General features: G+C 41.0%; 1 protein-coding gene across 2 annotated transcripts; it reads right to left on the bottom strand.

Annotated features, from left to right (window-relative positions):
* Nucleotides 1–4017: 4017 nt before the first annotated feature.
* On the bottom strand, nucleotides 4018–19040 carry LOC140349203 (SITS-binding protein). 2 transcript variants are annotated; one of them, XM_072435458.1, is made up of 11 exons: nucleotides 18754–19040; nucleotides 18022–18672; nucleotides 16566–16737; nucleotides 8862–9069; nucleotides 8005–8155; nucleotides 7122–7319; nucleotides 6466–6728; nucleotides 6248–6384; nucleotides 5937–6058; nucleotides 4606–4785; nucleotides 4018–4480 (listed from the first exon to the last, which is right to left on the bottom strand). In XM_072435458.1, the coding sequence occupies exons 2-11, from the start codon at nucleotides 18490–18492 to the stop codon at nucleotides 4307–4309; spliced, it is 2076 nt and encodes a 691-aa protein (XP_072291559.1). In that variant the 5' UTR covers nucleotides 18493–18672; nucleotides 18754–19040; the 3' UTR covers nucleotides 4018–4306. The 2 variants fall into 2 exon arrangements, with proteins under 2 accessions (XP_072291559.1, XP_072291558.1); XM_072435457.1 differs by having other exon boundaries at nucleotides 18022–19040.
* Nucleotides 19041–19126: the final 86 nt, after the last annotated feature.

Here is a 19126-nt window from a genome sequence, read left to right on the forward strand (position 1 = left end):
CACAGCCGTACGTGTTTTATTTATATATTTTTTATATTATATTCATCTATATTATATATGCCAAACTTTGTTATCAGACTTTTGACTGGTTTGTCTGTTGAACTGGCAATTTCTGCGTCCTGAACTCGACTCACTCAAAGTGTAAAAATGATGCTTCCTTCTTTAGCCTGGTGTTTATTGAATTAAGTAAAGGCTCGCTGCAGTGCCAGGTGCTCAGACTTGAGTGACACCACAAAGCCAGCTCCGTTCTGAGTAAATCAAATGAGCCGTTTACAAAATGTATTTAAGTGTAATTAAGCGTTGGGTGACACATTTTGAAGAGGAGTAAGCAGCATGTGTTTATTGGGTTATTGAAATAGGACGGAGGCAACTTGATAACAACAAAACAAAATTGAGCTTCATGGAGAGGGCTATAGTCTATGTTAATAACTATAAAACTTCTTCAGACTTTTGGACAACAAGACTTTGAATTGTGCACCTTATTGGCAAGCTGCAAAATCCATTCACTCAAGAAGAGCAGACACTGAAACTTAAAACCTTGACTTGCACTTTCTAAAAGTAGACTTTGGGCGATATCTGCGACCTCTACTTGTCATCAGTATAATTAATGTGCCTCTTACTCACAAAACACTAAGAAGTCCCATTTGGAATAGCATTGTTCTTTTTACGTCTACGTCGCGCCATTCTTGATTTGAGCTCTTGGTAGGACAATTTGTTTTCCCAGCTCTACTCTACAACTTATGTAAAGCTTTTTCTCCGTTTAATTGGAATGGATGTTGATCAAGGGAATTTGGAAAAGAAAACTGGGATTTCTGTGTCCAGCTAATAAATGTTTGTTTAAGGGTGGAATACTGAGCCCACACATTTTCTGGAAAGATTTGGTTTATTGTGCAGGAAGTGGACCTCACAAATGTATTCTCAAAAGACCTTAAAAAGGTCTAACAATGAACGCATGTTTGCACTCACTGCACACATGTGGTTTAGTGTCAAGGTCACATTAGGATTTATTCTTACACGCTTAATCACAAGCAGTATGATCCAAGCAACAGTCCCGTCCTGTAACTTGAACACCTTGCAAACTAATGTAAGAATATGCCTTGTAAATTGTTTCTGATTTTGGGTAAAAAAGAGAAAGTGCAATACAAAAAGTGATTAAGACATGTGGTGTAAACGGAGAGTAGTCTTGGCTTGGACGGGCTGTGCATGTCTGTGGCCAGCTGCACCTGTCTAAGAGCGCTACAGGAGCAGAGTTCGGGGGCCCCAAGATGGAGCTGAGCCAAGCAAGTGGTGACCATAAAGGAAGCAACGTAGGTATAAGCACACGAGTGAATGCGATTCCCCTGGGAATGTCTCCCATGACATGCTTACCCAGGTTAAAAATAACTTTATTAGGTTTAAGTGGAGTTAGGTAGAAGATAGTTGTCAGCAGGCTCACATATGAACCGTTCAACACTTGATCATATGAGATGACAAAATAGACTTAAAGCCAGACCAGACCCATTCACAGTCGTCTGAAACATGTCCAGTTCTAAGTGCTACAACCACAACTTTCTCCCTGGTATAAAACAACAAGAGGAAAACAAACATAACCACTTGTTTGTATTAAGTTACAAGCAAGTTAATTAGTTGTCTGCTCATACCCAGAGTTTATGGCTATACCAGTTAGTAAACAACTTACTTTCCCAGTCATGAACAATCAAAAGATCTACTTAAAAAATGAAGTAAGAAAATGTAAACTTTATTGAATCTTAGTTGTTCTAATTTCTGATTTACAGAAGAGAAAAACACTTGTAATGGCACAGTCATTGTAATATGTAGTACATTGCTAACACTGCAATAATTCCGACACTTCCTCTGTCCAGAAGTGGGACGTTAAGGCATATGGAGCTGGGTTTTCTCAAGGAATAATAAAACAAAGCCTTTTTCTGCTGAACATACCACAGCAAAACAAAATCACAGTTTTTCCAATGTACATTCAACATTGTATATTCTAAGACAGATTAAGACGTTGGTGTTCACAATTTGTACGGTGTCATGCTAAGACATTTAGTGATTTGTGTCATCAACCTGAGAGTGAAAAGACACAGTAAACTTCATGTTGGCTGGGTGAAAGAGCATCATACTTATGTGTTATTGGTGCTGGTTAAGATTGTCCTATCCAAAAGCTTGATGATTTTGAATTTATTCCTTTCAATATTATAAACCTTTGTTAGTTAAATTAAATTAAAAGAGAAAATATGAAAAGTTAGTTGCTAGTTGCACTGTATTTTGTTCTGGCTATAGTCTGGGCTGACTTTCGTACATAAAGGTTTTAAAATAGAAATGATGTACAATTTTACAGCTATATAAGTACATTTGCACTTAATACTAAGTAAGCAACTATAGCCGTACCAAGGCCCGTAACAGTACCACAGCCCTTACCACAGCCCTTACCACAGCCCGTACCACAGCCCGTAGCACAGCCCATATCACTGCCCGTACTATAGCCCGTACCACAGCCCGTACTATAGCCCGTACCACAGCCCGTACCACAGCCCGTACCACAGCCCATATCACTGCCCGTACTATAGCCCGTACCACAGCCCGTACTATAGCCCGTACCACAGCCCGTACCACAGCCCGTACCACAGCCCATATCACTGCCCGTACTATAGCCCGTACCACAGCCCGTACTATAGCCCGTACCACAGCCCGTACCACAGCCCGTACCACAGCCCATATCACTGCCCGTACTATAGCCCGTACCACAGCCCGTACTATAGCCCGTACCACAGCCCGTACCACAGCCCGTACCACAGCCCATATCACTGCCCGTACTATAGCCCGTACCACAGCCCGTACTATAGCCCGTACCACAGCCCGTACCACAGCCCGTACCACAGCCCATATCACTGCCCGTACTATAGCCCGTACCACAGCCCGTACTATAGCCCGTACCACAGCCCGTACCACAGCCCGTACCACAGCCCATATCACTGCCCGTACTATAGCCCGTACCACAGCCCGTACTATAGCCCGTACCACAGCCCGTACTATAGCCCGTACCACAGCCCGTACCACAGCCCATATCACTGCCCGTACTACAGCCCGTACCACAGCCCGTACTATAGCCCGTACCACAGCCCGTACCACAGCCCATATCACTGCCCGTACTACAGCCCGTACCACAGCCCGTACTATAGCCCGTACCACAGCCCGTACCACAGCCCGTACCACAGCCCATATCACTGCCCGTACTATAGCCCGTACCACAGCCCGTACTATAGCCCGTACCACAGCCCGTACCACAGCCCGTACCACAGCCCATATCACTGCCCGTACTATAGCCCGTACCACAGCCCGTACCACAGCCCGTACCACAGCCCATATCACTGCCCGTACTATAGCCCGTACCACAGCCCGTACCACAGCCCATATCACTGCCCGTACTATAGCCCGTACCACAGCCTGTACCACAGCCCATATCACTGCCCGTACTACAGCCCGTACCACAGCCCGTACCACAGCCCATATCACTGCCCGTACTACAGCCCGTACCACAGCCCGTACCACAGCCCGTACCACAGCCCATATCACTGCCCGTACTACAGCCCGTACCACAGCCCGTACCACAGCCCGTACTATAGCCCGTACCACAGCCCGTACCACAGCAGGTTAATACATTGATATTAGGTCTAGTCTGTATAATATGCACAGGATTTACATTGTTAGTCAGGGGCTTCAATTTTGGCCCTACAGTACTAAAAAATAAAGTTTATACTCTATACATATGAATAAGTGCTATGGGGTGTAAGATTGTCATGGCTAGACTCTGTAAGTAGTAAGAAACAGTTACTTGAGGTACATTCAAAATCATCAGCCATAATCGCCTGGTAAGTTCAAGTAAAAGCCTGGTATATGGTGAGGCATGTGTTATGTATAGATTTGTCTTTGAGCTCATTTTCTTTTAAGCGATTTAGCCGTTGTTTGTCCATCTTCATTTGGTCTTGTTCAAAGATTCAGATTTTAAGCACGGGGCTTGTTGTCAAGTGAGCCAGCAGCATAAAAAAATATGTCTGTAGAAATGCATCAGACTTACAAAAGAAGCAAAAAAAATACTGGGAAACAAAATCAGCCAGAGGTAAAATTGATTAAAATGTCTTTTAAAAAATACAACTTATTTGAATTTATAAAGTGCAAGTATAAAAAATTAGTTTCTACATGTCTCAGTCTTGAGACTGGGTCCTAAGTGGAAAAGTGCAGACCGAGAACAGCACAAGTATTCAAAAAGGATTTGTATACAGTACAGCATATCAAGCCATTAGACTCAGCTTCTTCTTAAGAAAATGGCCACTTCCTCCAAGGCCACGGAGTAATCCTGTAGGAACGTCCCACCATCGAACACCTGAGCCGTCAGGCTGTCCTGCCACTGGAAGCCCCCATCAGGTAAGTAAATATCCCTGTGCACTGCGCCTCTCTCCACCACTGGTGCTACCAGGACCTGCAAACACACACACATCTATTAGGACATTCTGGCCAATTAGCAGCACATCGTGTTACTGCTGAGGTACAGGACATATCAGATGTAGCAGGAAGAAATGCCTGAACACAAAGTCCTGAAGTCACCTCATCACCAATAAGGAACTGATCATCAATGGTGAATGTCAAGGGATCGCTGGGGCTCAGCCACCACATTGGGCGGAAAATAGGATGTCCCGTCAGCTGCCACTCTTCTGCGTACTTCTCTATGAGGGGGACAACAGTCTTCTGGTGTCGAGCTATGTAGCGACGAGTTATGTTCAAGATCTGGGAGAGAAAACATGTAAAGCAAAACTAACTTTAACTATCACCGTATAATGAAAACAAAAGATAGTAACAGGTACAACTCCAGCCATAAATGAACATAATTAGTGCCTCAAGTAGTTTGGAATTGCTATAATAACCCAAGTCCTGCAACTCAAGCTAAGGAATTGTCAAAAAGAAAAATCTCTGCAAAAGACATTCGTGTCATGTCCAGAGCGAAGTACGTACATTAAGTAGTTTTAAACATTATCTCGTTTACGCTCTCCTGTCTGTCTCTGACCAAACTGACTCAATAGCATTCCTATAAGGGTCACATTCTCTGCAGTGTTCCATGACGAAAACAACTTGACCACATTTATTTAAAAAATAGTTTTTCATGACTTCGGATGAAGGACTTTTTGTAGGAATGAGCTTGAAGTCTGGTTTTGAGTTGATCCTGTATAATTGAGAATCCAGGCCTGGATGTGGGTTTGCGGTTTTATTGCTATTAGACTCCAGTGCAGTGATTTCATTGTCCGGTCTCACACACTGTGGAAATAAAGGTGCTCTAGACCCGAACCACAAAACATTTGTCTTTGTCAAGTAACATTTCCAATGTTTTTGCTCCACCTACAAGCCACTGGGAAAAAAATGTATTTGATCTCCCCTCTGTCAATTATCAATTACTCACGGAAATCTTAATTGCCACTATTTTTCCAAGACTTGTCCTCAAATTCATTATTCTTCTTGCCAAAGTGGCTCTCTGTGCATTAGTTGGAATGAGATTGAGTCTTAAATCTACATGAAGGACTGTAATTCAGAACAGATGGATTCTTAACCCCCTGGTGATGTTAGGAGGGAGAGAGGAGGCACAGGAGGTATAGAACTCTCATGTTTTAGACAAACCTATATCACAACAACTGATGTGTCAACATATGTTACTGTAGCCTTTGGGAGATGTTTTTCTACTGCCTGTTCCTGCTGGGGGGAAAGTGCTCTCTGAGCCTGGACAGAGGGGAGCTAAGCCGACCCCATATCTCTGTGCAAACAGCTCAGTGACGTGGAGAGAGGTTTTATCACTCACCTGCAGAGCTGTGGACAGGCTTCTGCGTCAATAAACTTGGACTACCTGTCTCCCTGCTAATGTGTGCATGGTGTTGTGTGCTGAGGTGTACCCGGTCCTCCCCGCAGACCCACGGCGGGGTGTGGAAGCTGATCACTGGGAGAAAGGCTACGATTTCCAGCCATCGGATGAACAACTCTTCATCTGTGACCAGGTCTTCAGACAAAGTGCCGCCTGCTCACACAAAAACACACACAACATGTTGCACTGTCAATAAAAGTGATCAATATATATCATATTCAATGCAAAGTAAAGTAAGTTGTTATGTTCCAACTCTGAATATACTGTGAACAGACTTGTAAATCTAAAATATTATTTTTGTGATTTTTTCAACTGATTAATCTTAATTGGCTGTAGTATTACCTACTGCATCAGGAATGAGGAAGTTGTATCCCATTAGAGTGTGGTGCAGTAAGGAGGGAATGATGCCCTTCAGCCCCATAGCGCTCCAGTCTGACTGCAGCGGGGTCATCCTGACAAACAGAGGCTTGTGGCTCGACCTATCAGACATCAGACAGCCCAAAGTACACTGAAATAAATGGTTTACCATTAAAATAAGCAATGATGTTATTCCAGCTTACTGTGTTCCTGCTGTCACAATGGTGTTTTCTATTCTAGATGCCAGGTCAGCCAGCAGGCTGATGTATCCGTCACCAGAAAGAGACTCTGGCTGCAGGGCCTGCTCCTCCAACGTGCTCTCCTCGGCCCCTTCCAGCAGGATGTACTCCATCCCCAGAAGAGCCTGAAGAGAGCCCACTCTGTCCAGGAACCAGCTGACGGCTGCTGGGTTAGTGAGGTTCAGCTTAACACAGAACTTCCCTTGCCACTGACTTAATATGGGGACCTGAAGAACAAAAATATTACAGGAGTGACGTTCCCTTCTAATCCAAATATTAGACCTACTAAGCAACTTAACCAGTTTCCCATCTCAGTAGACTTAAGATTTACTTTCAGAGTTCTCAAGCCTTTTATGTTTTTAGAGCTCTCTCATGTCATTGCTGAGGTGAACCTGAGTAAAAAGGTTTATAGGTCTACAGCGTGTGCATATGCTGCCCTTCTGCACCGGTGAAACTAGAGGCTAACACATGAACTTGAAGTGGAAAATGTTCACTAGAGGAAAAGCTGTATCTGTATTATTTTTTCTTTCATTACATCAACATGAATTGTACAGGTACAATATGTACCAGCATGCTGAAATGCAAAGTTCATCAGCAATTATTGTGCACTGCCAACTCACCATTTGTCCTTGACGATTTGAGGGTACGCTGAGCCAGTAAGTTTCAGTACCATCGATGAGGGAAGTGTGGAATTGCGTGGAGTCCACGCCCAGGAAAGGGGACAGGGTGATGGAAATGTTAAGAAGCTTGACAAGTGGGAAGTCCCTGGTCAGTCGCTTAGACATCCCCCTTCTCCTGCTGTTGAGGTAGTCATGGTCCTGCAAATACACAGAATACAATTTTACATATATAATACAATTAAAATGTATACGCTACATCAGGTCTAATACAACACACCTTCTGTGGCACAAGCTGCAGAAAGAACCCTGTTAGAACCTTTTGTCAAAATATAATAATCCTCACAGTGGAGTCCAAATGAGATTTCAGATTCCACAACAGAGGAACAAGACCTCTTAAGAACACAAGGTCTGACCTCTGGAGGTCAGGCACTGGTGGGGAAATGTACAGATAAGCTGGTTATGTCATTGTAAATCCACATGCAATTTTCACATAATTATCAGAACACATGATCCAATACTTCAAAACATCAATGAAACCCATTTGATTAATAATGTTATTATAATGATTATCATAACTACAGTAAAATGGAAAGTCAGAGCTTTTAGTGATTTTAGTGATCTCATTAAGGGAAAAATAACCCAGCTTTATTCTGATTTTGCCGTTGAATATTACAGTCTATGTTAACTTCACAAGACATGACTTGGAACGCTTGGTTTAGAGCCCTCTGTTAAAAAAGTGATAGTGTGACCACCATTGTCCTTGTCCTAGCCTCGACAGATGTTATGCTGTTATCACAATTGACTCAAACCTATTTAATTGTGAGTTTGTTTTTCTTTATTTGTTGGCCGATTGACCTGATGAGTCCGAGTCTGTGGTGCTCACCATATCATAGAGGAGGGTGGTGGAATGTTCATTGAGGCTGATGACGCCCTCCCCCAGCTGGTGCCTCTTCAGACGGTTGGAGAAGATCCTTAGCTCCCTCTCCACCTTCGGCCCTGAGTCTACAGTAGTCAGCAGCTTCCAAAATGGCAGCCTAGAGACAACAGACTTTTAACACTCAGCGTTGCAGCAACACTTTTTTTAGTTCAGTATGTTTTATTGTAGAATGTATTGTTGTATGGTTTTATGCTATTTATATTGTTTTGATTTTATATTGATTGAAAATAACTTTGGTCTCCTTAAGTGTTGTAAGGGGCTCTATAAATAAAGTTTGATCGATCAAGATACACAATAGATAAATGAAAACAATAGATTTGTTCATTTTGTTTGACTGGAGTCTTTCCCAGTGGCTTTGGGCCTTAGGTGGGGTGCACAGCTTGTTGCAGGGTTAACACAGAGACAGACAACCATTCACTCACTAGGGCCAATTTAGAGTTAACAATTTTGTCTGTTTTGTCAATGCACGTCTTTGACGCCGGACACGCGGGTAACACATGGAGGACATGAGAGATCATGTGATGTTTGTCTGGCCCAGGAATCAAACCCACGATCCCATTTTGGGAGGCAAGAACGCTAATCGCTCTGCCATCGTGCAACGGTGGGGGTTGCACAAATATTTAATTACCCTCACATATTGAAATGAGAGAAGACAGTTTGATTTAATTTCCTGTATTAAATTGTACTATAAATTTCCTTCCATGTATCTCAGTGGTTGGAGGTGAGACTAAATTTGCATAAAACAGAATGAGTCCCAGTGTTGTTAACTTTTGCTTTGTATTGCTCTTTCTAATGAAACTGACCGCATGGTTTTCATGTTGGGCAGCTCCCTGCTGTGAAGGGACAGTTGTTGCATTGCCTCAAGATGAGCTGCCTTCACGTTGTGGCCCACACACACGGTGTACTGGAGAGGCAGACGCTCCATACTTGGCATGGACTGCAGGCAGATCTGTTCCCCACTGTCCAGGCCCAGCTGTATGGGAATCTCAGGAGACACCAACAAGGCAACACCTGTGCCACGAACACAATGAAAACACTCAATATTATGTTGAACAAAACAGCGTCAAACAGAGACATGTAGGCCTTGGACTGGTCATGTACAGTAAAGGAGCCAGATTCCACTGGTATGACATAGAGATACTGAGACATGAGTGTGCACTGAAGGCTGTGTCAGCTAATAGTGCTCTGCCTGAGATGTGTTTGCCATCAGATACAGCTGCATCAAGTTGGAAGAGTTTATACCAGGACATATCCCTATGGTACTCTGAACATCCAACAGGATTGCTTTATTCAACTCTTCTCTTCTCTTATATAGTTTACAATACTGTTCACATCACCTCTCATTTGTGAAACTATAAGATTATTAGAAGCAGTGAATTGTGTTCACAGATGCCCTGTGAAGAAATGCTTGTCCGGCTTGAGTTACTCTTAAACTCTGTCCCGGTCACTTCTAGGCCACCCAAACCCCACCTCCCTCTTACTGTACACTTTCCTCTCAGGTGACCACAACACCAGACTCTGACCACAGAGTGTTGCTCAAGTTTTATACAATCTGGGATTTGGATCTAATCAATGAACAGAACAGACTTTTTTCTCAGGGCTGGTAGACCTGTCTTAGACTCTGAGATCTTGGCACACTTTGGTCTTCACCCACTCTGGTTTCAATGAGCTTGTACAAGGCAGAACCAGGAGCGGACAGGACACCCATGCACCCTTTTATAATCAGTTTAATCGTTTCCTTTAAATACTGCTTAAAGCTTAGTGAAAGTCCTTGCTGCTTGAGAATTCGCAATGGATAATGTCAAAGAGATACTGGTAACACGTCAGCTTCCTCACGCTAGGTATTGGGTCACCACTCACCACTAAACTCAGAGATGCATTCACAAGGACAGGACCTGTATATGTTGAGCATGGAGATACAATCAGCCAACATACTCAACCATTCATGTGCTGATTTCTCAAATAAAAAAATAAAAATGTAATGCTTCTCTTCCCAAAACCAATCAAAATAATTTATATGAGTGTGTCATAATAGGAACGTTTACATGTTTTAAGAATAATGTGTAGATATATGACAGCAAATGCATTAGAAAACAAAGTGGTGTTATTTAAGGATCCTTCATTACTCTTCTTAGGCTTCACACTCAAAGTAAAAGCATTATAGGGATTGTTCATATAAAAGCAAGGGCCTCATAGTAGCTCTGTGATTTGGTTCACACTGTGGCAATGTAAGGAGAGCAAAAAGAAGCAAATGGTATATTTTAAGGGGATGGTGGGGGTGAAATGCAGAGCGTGGAAATAGGGTTGAGTATACCAGACACCGGAGAGTCTCGGAGAATGACGTGCAGCTGGCTGCAAACAGTCAAAGTGCACACGCGTCGGAAAGTGTAGCTCTGCACTCATATATTTAATCTTTATGGTCAGTGACGCTGCAGGACTCAAGGAAGCATGACTATCCCTGTGTCAAAACCAGTGCACAACACTATAAAATATATTAAAGGTGCACTGGGTAACTCTTCTTGTGGGGAGTGCCCCACCTGTTTATCTTCATGGGGATGTTATTGAGTTGCCTGGAATGTTCCACAGTATGGTATTAAACGTATCTATATGGAGAAAAGCGGAGTTACAGGTGAGATCTCTGGAGAGGCGTCCCCGCTCACAGTAAGAATGCCTGTTTTTTTTAGGTGTTTTTGAGCAATAAAAAACACGTAATGATACTTTAATGCTACACTGTGGAACATTCCAGGCAAAGTAATGACCTCTCTACTGATACAATAAGATCCACTTTACTTATAAAGCACATTTCAAAAACTGTTACACAATACATACAATACAAAATAACGTTCTATTTAATCCTGTTAAATAAAAATACAATTGGACCACACAACGTGTTAATCAAACGCCTGAGATCAAAAGTGGGTCTTAAGACTGAAAGAAACACATTGCGGTGGTGTTCACGCTCCACCAGAAAAGTTACACAATGCACTTTTAACACATACAAAAATATCAAACAAATATAAACAACAAAAATCAATTGTGGCAGAGTTTTACAACAGCTCGCAATGCTGTAATGAAAAATGTACTTCTAGTTCTAAAATATTAAAACCAAAATCAACTCTTTTCCAAAAAATAATCAAAAAATGTTTGTCAATTCTTATAAAATACCAAAGTTTCTGTTTTACCTACAATGATTGCAATTAATTACAAACCAACAAGCTGACTAACACTTATAAAAACATATCAAAATAGCATTCTGTCAAGTTCCTGATCTGATTTAAACGATAAAGCAGATCTGCTGTTGTTCTCGTGCAAATCTACAACAATAACTTTAAATGCAGCATCAAATCAACCGTATGTCGTTTAGCAAGAATAAAACCAAAAAGCAAGAAAGAAAATGGGTTTCCATGTAGTCAAACAGGTTGGAGACTATGCAAAGCCAATCTGGGGTATCTGGAGTTTAAGGGGAAACTAAAGGGGACCCTATTTTTAGAACAATTCCTTAAGCACTTCAAGCTTCTCCAGAATATTTTCCACTCGGCTCCCAAATGAAGAGTTCAACGCCTGGCTGAACCGTACAGCCGCTCTCACCTTCTGTGACGTTTATTGGTCCAATCTGATTGATAACAGCCAGGCAAATCACGCCAGAAATGTACGTAACCAATGACCGCAATTTGGTTCATTGGAAGTACTGGCTCGGGAGGAAAACAGTGACAGACTTATGGCAGTATAAAGTATCTGCACTTCCTCTGTGTTCCAGGGGGGAAGCGGCGGTGACCCCATGTCCCTTCCGAGGGGCTACGGAGGTGGCTTCATTTAAGACGCCAGTGAACGCATTGGCCTTTAAAACGCACCATTCAGTCTGAGCGCTGTGCTGTGCGAGTGTATTTCCTTAACAATGGAAACTTACTTCCTATGCCCAACCTCAAAAATATTGATGGCCGCAAAACCGGGGTCTGACACAGTTGTAAATTTCCAATCCCCAGAAATGAAACGCTAACTCTCACTGCTTAATTCGAACCATAAATCAATTTTAATGTTTCCAATGCAGCTCGGTTTGTTCTGAATGAGCTTTACAAGTGTCCCGTCACAGAGCACGTCATGTATTTTTCCTGGCAATTTAAGAATCCATAACGCTTTTTACTGTTGTTTCCAGTGCGAGGAGGAGAAAGAGGGAAATGGAGTGTGGAAAATGGCATATGCGATGGTTTTTGTACAGTAGCAACTTCATACGGAAGATGACAACACGCTCTTTACAAAGCTCCTCTTGGCTAAGTGAGTCATACTCCAAAGGTTTCACCTCTCGCTTGTTGAGAGGATGCGGCAGCTGCTTGAAGACCTTGCACTGACCTGTTGAGTAAGCCTATGTTTTGGCCTGTTTGACCTGTACACAGAGCAGAAGACCCATTATCTTGCAAAAACTGAATAAAAAAGAACACTTCTGTCATTAGTAATTGGGTGTGTGAGGGTTTGGACTTTTTAACCTCTAATACTCTGAACTAGAGGTGGGCAATTTATTTCAATTCAGATAATATCGGGAATGTTGTTTTGAAGAAATCCGAATATCAAGTGCATTGTTTATAGTAAAAAATGCTACAAAAATGCTGATTAAAAATTAAAAGTTATGTTGTAAACTTTCAAAAAAACATATACTGTACCGTATTTTTGCAAGTAAGTCGCACCAGCCAAAAAATGCAAAATAGAGAATACACTGGAGTATGAAATGCTGTTGCAAGTGTGAAAATAACAAATAATATCACTTATAAGTAGCTCCGGAGTATAAGTACAAGTTTATAAGTATAAATATATGTATAAGTCGCACCCCGGCCAAAATTGTAAAAAAAAGGTGCGACTTACGGAAAATACGGTAAGATAATATTTCTGAACTTTTGTGATTCATTTTACAAACATTTCACTTTAGTCTGATAATTGAACCTGAACTAGTTTACAGTTTTATAAACAAGTTTATAGACATCGTTATTATGTTATTCATTTTTGTCAACATTGCCATCCCTTTTCTGAACTTCCATCTACTATTTTCAGGTACCATAGTGTGCGAACATATTATTTATATATTTCACTGCCAGGACAATGACGTTTGGATTATTGTATTAATCAGGCTTTTGTTACTTAAAGGTTCACTCGCCTCTCTCAAAGGAGATGCTTTTCTTCTCAAAGGATCCACAGTATTGGGGCTACAACAAACAATTGGAGAAATCATGACTAATCGAGTACTAAAACAATCGTTTACTATAATAATATAACGTAATAATTGTTCATTGTTATCTGGACCCTAAACAGACTACCAGGAAAACAGGTTACGTTGAAAACCACATGAAAGAAGAATATATAGATTTTTCGTCATTTTTGTCATTTTTAAATAAAGAAAAAATAATTGCTGTCCAGTAAACTATTAAAATAAATGTTAGCTGCGGCTCTAGACAGTATGGCATTTTTTAATTGTTTTTCTTGCTCAAAAGTACCATGACAATCACACATTCGACTGTGGCTAATGATAACATGATAATTATTAGCACACAGTGGAAAATCCAGGTAGAAAAAACATCTCTATGGATACAACCCTCCACCAGAAAAGTGTACCTTTAATTAAACAGAGAATAAGTAGCATTTTAGCCTCCTCACAATTTTGCATATCATAAAATAATGACCGTGAAATTTAAATATTGTTACAACCTATTAAAACAGATAAGCTTATTATCTGTTCCATCTCATGTATGGCCACGATATAACTTCTTATCGTGATCGTTCTGGTGTGCTTGGCCGCTTCTCTTTAAGAATTCAAAAACAAACGGGCAATAAAACATAATTTTTTTCTTAAATGGAAAGAATGAGTCTGCATGAGTGGAACTTCAAATGAAAATAATAACAGTGAGCAATGTGAAATATGTTTTACTGCACGAGTTCATTGTAGTCCAACAGAATTAATGTACGGTAATATTGATAATAGTATAACTTATGACTGTAGCCGGTTGTAAAAACAAACAAAGCTCCATGTGTCCTTATTTGTAAAGACGAGTGGAGCTTGTCTTTCCCTGGTCCGTGCTTTTTCATGTTCAGTAAAAGAGCATAGCTATTGTGACAGGATTCTGTGCAATTGAGTTATTTGTTGTCACCAGGGCAAGGTACTAGTACTTGAATAATACACGGTTTGCAATACTGAAGAACTACCTTGAATACCCTTGAAGAACTTTGTTGAATTTAACATGATCCGAGACTTACAACAATAATAATACTTATTATGCTTATACATTCAATTAAGTGTATTCATAATTTGTTTGTCACTTTGTATGTTGTCTTAAACCAACCAGGAATAAAATAATTGCAAACAAAAGAGAATGTACTTTCTTTTTTTATTTTCATTACTCAGAGTATATATGTTTTTTGATGCCACAGAGGTGTTTTTTTAAATGTTATTCTGCCCTAAATGTCAAGGTAAATTTAAATAATCTATTGTTAGGGAATGATAAACAGATTTAAATAAGAGATTGTCTTTACTGGTTATCAAGCTCCACTGCGCTGTCATGATGACTTGAGCAAACCATGTATTGTAATCAAATATGCAGTCAAATTAGAGAAAAATAACTGGGGAAAGAAATTGTAGATATGTTAGTTAACTAAAGACCTGACTAAAAACAGTCACTGCCAAGACTCCAGCTAATTCATAAATCCTTATAATCCAAATAAAACAATCAGTCGACAAATAAAACATGTGTTGAACTTACTACAGCTTTACTTGCCTTGGTGATACTCTGTCATATACTCTATCTGTTCTTAGTACCTGATTTCTGTATGGATGAAGACAGCTGGAGCACTGACAAGTTCCAGCAGTTGGCTTTACACTCAAATGTCACAGCACAGGTCACGACAGCCTTATTTATACTCCTTCATTTGTGCTTGATTTGTATATTGTACGTTGTTGTGGTTGTTGTTGTTGTTGCTGCTGTTGTTGTCTATCGGGAAGGGGACAGGAGGGAGTCACAAACATTCTATCAACAATGAACTGGTACTTAATGATAAGTAAACACTATTTCCTTTCCTTGGGCACACTCCAAAATAAATCCAAATCTATCTAATTTCTTTGTACTAAATATGAAAATTATAATAGATAAAAAAATAAAACTTAGCCATTCAAGTAAGCCATTTAAAACATAATTTAGGGATAAACCCCATCACAAACTCAACTACATAAATACATTTAATGTTTAATCCGCTCTCCCAGAAGTAAAGGCAGGGACTGTAAACGTGAAACAAACAGATCATGGTAAATATCATTTAGGCTCCAATCAACATTGTCACCATTGCTGAGCATCAGTCTGCTATGCACAATATGTGGCTGTAAATGGTTACTTGGCAACGTTCAAACTGTTGGCCTCTGGGGGCGACATCCCATAATGTATTTTTCAGTGCAAAGCTAAACATAAACATTACAGGCTCCTGATAATTAGTGATACATGGTGGAATTAAATTTAAGTCATGTGACTATAAACTGCAGCTGACCAGTGCTACATAAGTTCCTCAGTGTGCAGTGTGCACCTATAGTATACACATGACAATATGTGAACATGTGAGCACAGCACTGCTGAACAGAAGATGGACTGGACTAGAACTGTGAGCTCTGCCTATACACGCCATGTATGGTGACTAATCCATCAAAATACAGAGCAGTGAAATACTATCAATATCACTATAAATGTTTATTATTATTAACACCTTACCAAGGCCAATGTCTCCTCATCAGTGGAGTACTAATTCCCACACAGAACCACAGACAGACCAGTTAGGATCTGTTTCCCAATCACTCACATTTACTATTCAGATCCTGTGGCGACCCATCCACAGCATAAAATCCCTCCACACATAACTGCATGAGATATTACTGACCCTGACGCCCACAACTAACCAGCACTTTTTAATAGAAACAAAAGGCAATTATCCAGTGCTAAGAGCTAATTTAAGATGCTAAAGGTGGCTGGCTTTCCTTTGTACTCTAATCTCCATATTAATAAACCGGCATAACACAGACTGGATTGCACGCTATTTGTGGAGCCATGGTTTGGTAAAGTTAACACTTTAGAGGCAATTTTTTGTACTCTAAATTACAGACAAACAGGCTCGGGAGGGATCGGGGATAAGAGGATAAGAAAACACCAGTGTCCACAGGGCTTCCCTCACACCCCAGCATTTACGCCACAGTGTAGCTCCCATAGGGTCAGATTTCTCCTGTCATGGTGCTCTCCCAACCTGCATCCATAGCGGAAAAACAGTTGGCTTGTTGCACTCTAACATATCGATACTGAGTGAGAAGTTTTCAAACATTTTAATACAAAGTTCATTCATTGTGATACTTGCAATACTTTGTATATATATATATATATATATATATATATATATATATATATATATATATATAAAAAAAACTACAACACTGGTATCACCAGTCACATATATTTTGGTCACACAAAAGCATTATTTCCCGCATATTATCATACCTGATGATCCCAGAAAGTAGCGTTCAAGGACAGATCCAAAGCCAGATGGATTGTTCCTCAAATCACTCACAATAAAAGGCTGCATTGTTGCATTCTGGTCATTGATGGGCCACGTCTTCCCCTTCACAGTGGCTCCACCGTACCACGATATATTGGCCATGGAGAAGCAGTCCTATGCAAATCACACCAATCGTTTAAAACAGTTACAGTAGGAATTTTACTCATAAAAACATCTATATAATTCTATTGACGAACAAGGTGTGGGAAAGTCTATATGTGTATACTATATATGTACATTTCAATGGAGAACCACAAAATCACATTGGAGGGAATTTTGTTGGAAAAATGTATCACGTTGTCAATATGCTGCATTATTCACAAGGAAATGCTACGTGGTGAAGAAACTGTGGTTGCCAGGAGGCTCACCATTATTATATTTTGTAGGACTGTCCTGTTGCTCAGAAATATTGAACTGAGATCAACATAGTGCTACAGGCTGCCTTTACGTGACCATCCTGATTTCAGAACTATGTGTGTGGGCCTCAAAGTTCCAGCCATGGATACAATGGATGGATACCTTGGAACATTGTTCTGGCTGAAATTAAAAAGGCTATCACTAAGAACTGGGTGACACAAACCCAGCGGACAATTAAGGACTGGACTGACTAATTTAGTTTGACATTCAAACTAAATTAGAAAATTGACACATTTGTGAGGCTTTGGACCAAATAGGACAACTATGCCTGACTAGTTACATTATTCCTATTAATCCTTTTGTGTTTCTATTAAAAAACAAAAACAAAAGCTATTTATATACATTAAAACAATCTTATAATATGGTACAATTAAAACGAGGATGCATTTGTTTAAAGGTTAATTGGTCTATTTCACCCAAACATAAAATCTTACATGCACACAATACTGCATTCTACAATTTAATTATGAAATACAAGGTTACTGTGCACTATGTGCACAGTTTATTACGGACAATAATCATTCAACCCATTTGGCAACAGAAGGTTGGTAAGAGCTTGATAAAGGAGGCAAAGTTTAAATATTTTCTGCACCTCTGCATAGATGTGAGCAACGCGTGACAAGGTGTTAGGGCAATTAAGGAATGTTCCAGTAGGCACAGATTAACCTCCAAACACCTCAATAACTTTGGTAATAGGCCTGGGGAAAGAACATTACGTACTGTGCTGAATAGAACCATAATCCATGGAAAACAATCCTGAAAAGTGTTCAACAGCCACAAGAAGCCTGTTGCACATCTCAAGCATAAAACAACTAGACTAGAGTAAATATAACTTCGACACTATAGGCCTATTGTTCTATGTTCATTGAAAACTAATCAGGGCGCACGCTTTTGTGTGGAAATGTTCAGTGCATGCTGCGTCTTGCTTCCTCTTGAATCTTAATGGGCTTTTCATCAGTAAAAGACCAATTTCATTCTTACCTTTAACTGCACATGGCAGTGCACCGGCGTCCAGCTCATGCTGTAGCACTCGCTCTCAGTCTCCTCGTCGACTTCCAGTGAGATCTTCACCTCGGCCACAGAGTCCCATGTGTAGCAGAACTCTGTCTTATTGAGCCAGCAAAGATTCCTCACGAACGGAACCTCTACATCCGGATTCTCAACGTTGGCCACGTCAATCTCTACATATGTGGTGTCCTCGGTCAGCGTTTGAATGACCAGTGAGTGGGTCCTCCGCTCCCAGATGAGTCCGCTAAAAGTCCCCCGGAGAATCCAGTTCTTGTTGGGCAGGTCCACCACTTGCCAATATATGATCCCTATGGTCATCACAAAGAAGACGGCCACCCCAAGGCAGGCAATCGCTCCTTTCCAAGTCTCGTTCATCTCTTTCAATCCCGTGTCCCATGTTACCTCTGGGATGGGGCTGGGGTTCCTATTTCGAGCGTGGGGCATGTTGACTTTGAGATCAGCAAAGAATCACAAAACACTAAAAAAAATCTGTAGACATGTGTTGCTTCATCATCATCATGCCATGATGTTTTTCATTGTGAGGCTATGTAGGGTAAAACAGCCTACACTTTATCTTTATACCGCTTAAACTTTTGGGTTTTTTTGCGCAATAGTGCCAGTGACCTGTCATGTGAAAAAGGCTGTGAGAAATAACCAAAAGCTTCAGCCGTCAAATCACAGAGTATGAATAAATAAGTGACTTACCACATACTGCTGCAGTTTGAAATGAATTGGGCTTGTATATTGCATTGGCTGCAGAGAGCAGTGAGCAGCCCCAAAGCCGGGTTTGGCAGTAAAGCCTGCAAATAGCTCCTATGAGAGCGTCTTGCTTGCCCTGCACTTTCTGACGTAACGCCGAGCCGTTTCTTCACAGGGAAAGGTAGAGTGGGGAAAATAAGAGGGGAATTAGGCGTGTTTAAGTTAGTCCAAAGTAGAAGCCTCAATGGGCTAAGAGGCACCCCACAAACCAGTGACAGCGATCCAAACGGTGCGTAGTCGAAAGCTCTCCAAGCGCACTGCGTGCGTAAAGACAGTGCGCACATCCTCTGATGGGCAGCGGCGTCAGCGTTAGCACGCG

The sequence above is a fragment of the Eucyclogobius newberryi genome, unplaced genomic scaffold (assembly GCF_026437365.1).
Source record: "Eucyclogobius newberryi isolate DKJ021-1_F unplaced genomic scaffold, fEucNew1.0.hap1 SCAF_7, whole genome shotgun sequence".
Classification (NCBI taxonomy): domain Eukaryota; kingdom Metazoa; phylum Chordata; class Actinopteri; order Gobiiformes; family Gobiidae; genus Eucyclogobius; species Eucyclogobius newberryi.